Source organism: Pterocles gutturalis, unplaced genomic scaffold (assembly GCF_000699245.1).
Source record: "Pterocles gutturalis isolate BGI_N339 unplaced genomic scaffold, ASM69924v1 scaffold20555, whole genome shotgun sequence".
In the NCBI taxonomy this organism is placed as follows: Eukaryota; Metazoa; Chordata; class Aves; order Pterocliformes; family Pteroclidae; genus Pterocles; species Pterocles gutturalis.
The window spans coordinates 5716-14424 of NW_010141304.1; the positions used below are offsets into that span (position 1 = coordinate 5716).

The 8709-nt window shown below is 42.4% G+C and overlaps 1 protein-coding gene across 1 annotated transcript; it reads left to right on the top strand.

The window, feature by feature from the left end:
* Positions 1-244: 244 nt before the first annotated feature.
* TMEM171 (transmembrane protein 171) lies at positions 245-7424 on the top strand. Its single transcript, XM_010083987.1, has 3 exons — positions 245-897; positions 2623-2764; positions 7183-7424. Exons 1-3 carry the CDS (start codon positions 276-278, stop codon positions 7409-7411), a joined length of 993 nt encoding a protein of 330 aa, XP_010082289.1. The 5' UTR covers positions 245-275; the 3' UTR covers positions 7412-7424.
* Positions 7425-8709: the final 1285 nt, after the last annotated feature.

Consider the following 8709-nt stretch of genomic DNA (forward strand, 5'->3'; position numbering starts at 1 on the left):
CATTCAATGGCATCAAACTTGATTAGGCCCTTTACTCCGTAATGGGGGCACTACAAAACAGAAGATACACTGAGAGTATACAATATAATCTGAGTAGCAAATGCAGGAGTAAATATTATAATGTAGCTAGTCCAACTGGTTTTTTTCTTCTTTTGATTTGGGTATTTTCATGTTCACAGATCTACTGTAGTTTTCTGCCACTTAGTGTTAACAGGAAAAAACAAAAAGAAACAAAAAAAAAACCCAACTCATCTGCTTGAGGAGGTTCTGTTGTAATGTATCCAGTGGCTGTTCCTGCACCAGGTGAAAGAAATAATGGACAACATGGGAAACTTATTTTTTTCCTTTTTGTTTTTGGAGCTGTGTTACTCTGCGCTGGATTCCAAGTCTTTGTTCTCCAGTCATGCCCATCTGGAACCTTCAGTGACTGTAACGGGGTCCTTAAGGCTGCTGGGCCCGTGCTGGCTGTAGCTGGCCTGGTTTGTGTTTTACTGGCACGATCAAGGGCCAGGCTGTATATAAGACAAAGACAATTGCAAAATGAGCAGGTGTACAGCCTTGTTTTTTGTCACAGGAGCTGTCAATTTGCCCAGTTTCTCATATTTGGATTCCTGTTTTTAACTAGTGGAATGCTAGTTAGCATCCTGGGCATTTGGGTTCCTGGCTGCAGCCCCAGCTGGCACGGCATACAGCTCAACCACACCGTCAGTTCTGATGTGGACCTCCAGGGCTGCGGATTCCTGTCACTTCAAATCATGGGACCTTTGATTGTGCTCACTGGGTTGTGTTTCTTCGTGATAGCTCATGTTAAAAAGAAACAAAACTTTAATCTCAACCAAGAATCTTGCGAAAGTGAAGAACATCCTCAGAGCCCTGAAACTTTTCAGGTTACAGTAGGTGGGTAAATAATGTGTGAATTTTACATTTGAGAGACAGTAGTTTTTTCCACTACTGATTTACCTCTGAATATTACTCTTAAGTTCTAGGCGTGTCAGTTCTGTCACGTCAGGCCAGATAAAACTCAGAAATTTTGCTTTGTCTTGTATGTTTTCTATATGGTTGGTTCAGTTACTTTTCTCTCAAAGACAAAACCTCTCCTTTGGCATAAAGAGAAAGGTCTGACTGTGCAGAAGCAGCTACATAATCTGACACAAACGAGTCCAGTCCCACTTCCTTTGACAAAGGGTGTAGCTGATATTACAAATCACAGGTCTAATTGGCTTCTGTGATTATATTTAAGATTTATTTTGGCCTTGAGCTCTGACCCCTTAAACAGGACAATCTGATTCATAAGCAGCGTATTGTATTTTTTTTTTAATCATGGCCACATCTTCTATCAGTCAGATATAATTGCCAGATGCTTCTGTTAATTGCACGGTATTTGAGTAAATGTGGTGTGTTAGCAGGGAATGCTCCCCTGCATATCGTGCTGCTTTTAATACCCCATGAATACATTCTATGCATAGATTATTCTGATAACTTTCTAGCTCTCAGAAATGATTAATGAGTCAATGATAGTATTGCTTGACTGTCATATGACTAACTGGATTTGAAATGCCTTATGCAAAATTATTTTCCTTCTGCCTGTCAAACCAACGTACAGACCTGTAACCTGGCGATCCTCAGGAAATGTGTGAGTTTAAAGTCAGTTTTCCAGCCACCAGGATAAATCAAAGGGTCGTAGAAAGGAATTCAGATTGTCTTTAAAGGCAAGAAAGCAAAATGAGTGGATTCCTTTTACACTTCCATCAGGAAAAGTAAAACTGAAAGGCTGAAGGCTGAGGTCTGATTGGCACAGTGACATTCTGGAACAGTGGTGACTCAGCTAGAAAACACCCCCCACCTCACTCAGTATTTTTTGTGCTCTCTGAGCTGTCCCTGCACTCAAATTACAAAGGAAAAAAAGGTACCAGGCAGCGGTGAATGTTTATATAAATTATACAAGCTGTTACTGATACTAACTTTCTGTTTAAAAAAAAAAAAATTGAAACTCCTCAATTACAAAGTTAAAATTGGCAGATGTGCAGCAGAGTACACTTGATAGTGAATTATGTATCAATAGTGTTGTCATACTAATGTTAATAGTGTGCCTTCAGCTAGGAGCAATTTAGTAGGGAAACTGTCAAGGCACACAAAATCAGTCATTGGAACCGTTAGTGACTTGAATACTTTTGTTATGACACTGCAGTAGCTGTGGAGAAAATTAAACCACCTTCTTTTATATATTTGAGGAAAACTAAATACTTGCCTGCCCTTAGAGTGAGCCAACGGTAACTGTGCTTTACACTTCCAGTTTCTGGAGACAGCCAACAGTGAAGAGGTCTGTGTCTTAGCTAGATGGCACACTCTTCTTCCTCCAGCTGTATTTTCTAAATGAAATCTTCCATTTATTAATATGCTGCATATTTATTTTGGGGTAATTTTCGTTTTGAACGGATATCCAATGTACTTTAATAGCCCAGAATATAACAGTTTTTTGTGGGGGATCATCGCACTTTATCTTAAAAGGTAGACAAGTGCAAATACTGTTAATTCCGAAGACAGGAAATGTTCTAGGCTATAGTTAGAATTAACAGTGGTGCTAAATTTTTCAGAGGTAGTAATTGGTGGTTTTTTTCCTAGGTGATGCTGTAATGGTATTCCCACCTCCGCCGCCTCCTTATTTTGCTGATCCTCTTTCACCAACTGTGACAGGTTGTCTTATGTCAAGTGGTTTGCCTCCAAGTGAAAATCCTCCACCATACCACTCTATCTTCAGCCATGGGTAAGTCTGTTTCCTTGTCTGTCTGTGGAAATCTGAGATGTTTCTCAAGGTATCCAAGACTGTACTATTAAATAATCACTGAGAATTAACTCACTACTAGGCACTACAAAGTTTTCTAGTACGTCACTCAACTTACCTCAGCTACCTTACTTGAAATGGCATTAAAATATATTGGTGTAAAAGGGGAGTCACAAACTGAAGTGTCCTTCCTGAGGGTTAAATTCTTACCGGTTTATTATGACTGAAAGGAACTTCTGAATTGAAAACAAAGCCTTAAATCAGTGGCCTTATTTTGATGTACTTAGAGTAGATTTCTTCCAGATCATCCAAGAGAAGGTACCCCTGACAGCAGTGCCCCAGTGGCATGATATCCACACTGACAGATTTTAGGAAGCCTCTGTAGAACCAGTGAAGCGAGCACTTCGTGAGACCTGCCCACAGGGCCTGTGACCCTGGTAGTGCCAGTTCAAGTGTGTCCTGTTCTCCCTGTGACTCTTCTCTTACTGCCTTGAGGAGGTTAGACGTGCCGTGCTCATTTACCTTGTTCCTCCTGTGGCAGTGTGTCAAGATAAAAAGATACTTGATATTGCAGAAGAAGAGCAGAAGTTTCCACAGAGCTTAAAAGGGAGGTTGCAATGCCAGCTTCAGCGCAAGATGTTGTACCTTACCCATGCAGACACTCTTCCATACACTGAATACGGTTGATTTGCTAGATGCTGCCACCACCACCCTCAGGGTGGTGACTGACTGAAGAGTTGCCTGCGCCACAAGACCTTGCAGGGTTATTTATCCTCTGTGGGTTACCACCAGTGGGCTGCTGGCTTGAGGGTGGAAGAGGTCACTGTAAGGGCCACCTGCTAGGAGCCAGAACTAGATCTGCTCGGAAGAACTATGTGCCACATGCCGAGACCCCCCAACTTATTTTCTGCCCCTTAATGATCCAGAATTGACTTGGCTTTACCTTTTGGAAAGTCCTGTGTCAACTTGGTTTTGATCTGTGGTTCAGTAGGTGGTGTGGGACTTTTTCATTGTATGACTTTAGTTTACAAGACTCTACCTGCAGCATCTGAAGCACCATCAAGCAAGAGCCCCAGCCTGCCTGGCTGTGTGTAATCATAGTAGTTGTTGGGCCATTCCTTTGGTAGCCTTCTACCATACTCCATGCTTCTCCACTCACATGAGGCAGTGCATTCTGTGACCAGCTGTACCAGCTGTGTGCCTGATGTCGGTACTTCTTCAAAACTCTAGTACTAATCTTCCCTTTGAAGCAAACAAGCAAGCAAGCATGAACCGTCTTCCTGCCCAAAGACCTAAATGCCCCAGGAAGAGGATACTTGTGTTAGCAATGGTGCTTATTCTTGTTACCATGCTGTGTGCAGCCATGTCTCTGTTTTTTCAGTCATCCTTTGAAGTACACCTGATAGATTCTTGAGGCTTAGCCCCACTGTGAAAGGCACTCTGTTTTCTGGTCAATGACTGTCAACAACTCCTCCTACTGTCTTCTATGTCCTAGTGCCTTTCTCCAAACATTTTCTCCCCATCTTTGCTGGAGACAGCAGATGCTTCCTTCTGTTGCCACTGCCAGACTGTCCTTCTGCCTTTTCTCAGAGTCACTTTTTTTAACATAAACACCTCTCTATCAAAACACCTACTCACTCTTCCTTGCTACTAGTGCAATACTCTCCTAGTGTGTTATGTGCTCTACCGTGGGACTGGCCCCCAAACAAAAAAATAATCATGTACATACCACATAGGGAAGGGAGATAGTGTTTTGTTCCCACTGATTGAGGTCCAGCTTGAGGTTGATGATGTGTGCTGGGGTTTGCAATGCTTAATAAACTCTAACTATACACATTTCATTCAGTCCACTGTTTTCTGCTTAAGTTGTTTCAGAGAGAGACATTGTACAAAGCTGAGGAGAATCTGTTGATTACTCAGTGCCCTAAACACCTGCCAGTTCAGGATGAGGGGTAGAATGTTGGGTTGAGAGGAGTGCTTTCCAGAGAGCAATGGTTCTCATGACCAGGCACAAATTGCCCTGTGAAGAAACATTTTATTTTGCTATGTATAAAAGTATTTGCCTGTTCTCAGATTACAAGTGAAATGTATCAACTCTCAGCCATAGTACTGCAATCGAAGGACACCCAGAGCAAGCAAGAGAGAAAATAAACTCCTGCCACTGAAAGAAGGCATTTACGTGAAGTCTCTGTATTCTTATGGGGCTGGGTGAAGGCATCCATAGAAGAAACGTGTTTGAAAGGTGTTTGATAGTAGCTGCCACTTGTCCTGGACTTAGGCACCACACTGAACTCCAGCTCCAGCATGCACTGTACTCACTTCTGTATGTACAAAGCAAACGGTTGTGTGTGAAGGAATAACTTGCCCCAGGTGTGAATCTGGACCTCAGGTAGCCCTGAGATAGCCAATCCAAATATGGTCCAAGGGAACCCTTCAAAAAACATTTTGCTTTAAATACATTTAGAAGACCAGGCTGGAGTGGCTTACTAGGAGACATATGGGATCATACACGAAAGCTGTGTTCTGCTGTAGCTTTTCAAGCAGCTGAGAGACCGAGTGACTCTTGTACCACCTTTCTATAAAAGTACAATGCACAAAACAGAGGGCCACAAATCTTCTCTACCCTGTAATTTTAGGCCAAGTTCAAATGTGGGCTGCCTGCCTGTGTGCTTGGTAAAATGTGTGCATTGTCAAAGGCTGTGGAAGAATGCAAGCAGCACATTCTATACTGAAAAAGGAAAAACAAAGGGCAGTAGGGGAATGACAAAAAAGCTAGTTCTTTAGACTTCTTGTGGGCTCTCCCTGTTGATGCAGATACCAGGTGACCCCTCTTTCCTTCATCCACTCTCCTACAAAATCCCCTGCTGCTGGATCAACTGCCTCAAACCACAGATGTCAAGTTCTGGTGATCCAAAATTTGTTTGTGATCCCATCAACTCAGTCATCGTTGATTGCTTGTCTGGACTTCTCTGCCTTGTGAACATATGTACCCAAGGAGGCAGTTTGTAGCCCAGCTCGTTGGGGCAGTTTCTAGTGGAGTGCACAAAACACCTCAACTTCGGATGCCAAAACCCTGCACCTCCTGCCTTGCTATTCTGTGGCTTTGGGTGCTTTAGTGTTGCCTCTCCATGCTCCCCAGCGTCCTCACAGGGACCCTGTCAGTTGATACCACGTCTGGATATTTCACTCAGTTTTGTTCTCCCATAGCTCAGCACTTGGTAGCAGCCACAGCATCTTGACTAGTACAAATTGATTCCCAGGCCCTTTCATGGAGGCAAAGCAGTGGCCATGTTTCTTCTAACACAGTGCCATGGTTGAAGATCCCAAAGCTGGAAGGGAATACCCGTTTCTTATGTGGGTAGTTACTTGGCAAATGTGATTTACCTCTTCAGTCTGTTGCTCCATGTGCTGTCAGCCAGTGCTGTGGTGGAGGCTGTGCTGGGTGAGAGAGCTTGTAAGAAGCTGAGTCATGGTCTGATCCCAGAAGTGATTGCTGTTTTTGTGGAATCTGTTGTATACCACTTCAGCATTTGTCTTATACTATGTTCCCTCTCTTTTAAACACACACCGTCACACACCAGTAGCAGCACTGAAGATGACGTGACTTACACTCTGTATTCCTGCTTCTCATGCAGTGTTGGTGGGGGTACAGATGTATGCACAAAGGCAAGAGTCAGCTCTGGGAACCAGTCATGAGGAACAAGGAGTTCTTCTCTTTCCTTGGGAAGCAACTGAAGCAATATACTATGGACTGGCTCCGGTGCAAGATGAGGGTTCCAGAAACATGTGGGTGCAACCAATTGGGATCCACTTGTGATGGCCGGAGGCAGGCAGTGGATACTTGGCTGCTCTCCTTGACTGTCACTGGTCTGGTCATGTCTGGTTGCTTCTGTTCCTCCAGCTCCGAGCGGGAATGCTACTCCTTACATCTGTCATGGATTGCTAAAAAGCTTAATAAAAGTTTCAAGTTACAAATGGATCTCAAATGGATTGTGAGGATTGTGATTTTTGTGATACAATTCTAAGTATAGTAACTGTCTTTCATAAGCGAAGGGGGCAGTGTGGATGTGAAAGGGAAGATAACGTTAGGAGCTAAGGACTGGAAGATTTAATAAGATTGTGAGATAGCCCTGCCAGAAGCAGCTACTACTCATAAGCCAGGCTGTGACTGGTGATGTTGAAGGTTAGAGGGGAGCTTGTTTGCCCTTCTCCTCTGAAGCAATAGAATTTTCATGAGTCATAATTTAGCCCATAGTATGAAATCCTAATGCTTATGCAAGTTCTTTGCTCCAGGGATTTTCAGGGAGTGTGTGCATACATGTATATTTATGTACTTCAAGTGGAATTTCACTCACTATAGAGAAATGAATTATGCTAATATGTAGTTTTGTGTTTTGTAGAGCACAGCTTGCAGATGTTGAAAGAACAGTTGCTGTTAGAGACTATGAAACCATATATACAATTTCTGGAACCAGCTCACCTTCAGACATTTCACCAATGCTATACGACTCCTCTGAATCACCTCCAAAATACGAAGAAAAAGCATCAATAACAAATAATCAATATTCTCCATCTTCTTCTTTGTCATCTTCTTCCATTTCCTTAGCCACATCTGACACCAGCTCATAGAGGACTGTCAGTTAGACTTCATTTTTAAATTAAATTGTACGCTCAGATTTACGATTTTTGAATTTATTTACATTTTGTAATAAAAGCAGTAATGTTTGCTGTGTCTAATTTTTCATCAAAAAGCATAAATGATTAATTTGGGTTTCAAGAAATATTAGATAATTCTGGGCTTCTGAGCAAGTAGTCTGAAGGGTTTCAGTTCACTGCAAGAATGTTAAATGCTCATCTTGTTCTGTTACAGCTTCAGTTTCTATTTTTAGTTGTTCTTTATATAATGGAGGCTCTAAGTAGAGACCAACTTTTTTTGCTTATTTTAATTAAATCTGTTTGGAGCTTCAAAAAAGAAATAATTATGAAGTGTTTTTATTTCTATTTTTGTATGACTTTTGTGGAAAATACTTGTTTGCAAAGTTACTGACTTTGTATGTACTCTGAGAGCATCACAAATTGGCGTGTTTAAGATTGGGACGGAATATGTTATGGAGAACGTAAAAGGTTACTTTTTGGTCTGCCTTGTAACAAACACTCCATAGCTTATTTTAGACCCTCTCTGGTCCTTATGTAAGTGTAATCCCAATGAAAAATGGTTTTAGCCAGCAGTTAAGAGCCCTAAAGCAACACAGAGGATAGTTAATAAGCTAACAGTTGAACGGTGGCGATGACTGATTTCAGGGGGGCTATACTAGTGTTGTGTATCATCATTCATGGTTTATACAAGGAGTGTTTATTTTGTAAGAGCGTATGCCACTCAGCAGTGGTATCTTCCAGGTGCAGATGTTGCTTATCAGCAAATGCAAGAGAAGCAGTTTCATGGAAATGCATGCAGCAGATGTTTTTAACTGACACAGCACTTGACAGACCCTTCAGAAATACAGCCCTGGTAGCTCCCCGGTCCCTGTACAGCCCCTAAGTTAGCAGTAGCTGCCTGCCTTCAGGATGGAGTGACAACAGGTTCTAGTTCTATTTTATGAGTGTTTTCACCTGTTCCCAAACTGAAGGATTTGCTTGTAGTAGGTGAGGACAATTAGCAGGAGCCAAGTTGAGGCTGACCTTTGACACTTTACAACTTGCTCTGAACCGTGTTTGAGAAAAACAGACTTGATTCTGTGCCGAGAAACAGAAGGTGTCAGAGATACTGTTTGGGCTTGGTTCAGCATGGTGAGCTGGATTAAAACGTCTTGCAAGAACGATCTCTTGGCTTGTTCAGCTGAGTCTCTGAACCACCTGCATGCTCTGGGACCTCAGCTACACCTCAGCTTGTCTTCTGCCATGCCGAATTTCAGGGAGCTGCTTGTAAC

Coding starts and splice junctions, on each gene's coding strand:
- TMEM171 (XM_010083987.1), top strand. CDS start 276: ATGTATCCAGTGGCTGTTCCTGCACCAGGTGAAAGAAATAATGGACAA. Junction 898..2,622: donor AACTTTTCAGGTTACAGTAG/GTGGGTAAATAA, acceptor TTTTTTTCCTAG/GTGATGCTGTAATGGTATTC. Junction 2,765..7,182: donor CACTCTATCTTCAGCCATGG/GTAAGTCTGTTT, acceptor TGTGTTTTGTAG/AGCACAGCTTGCAGATGTTG.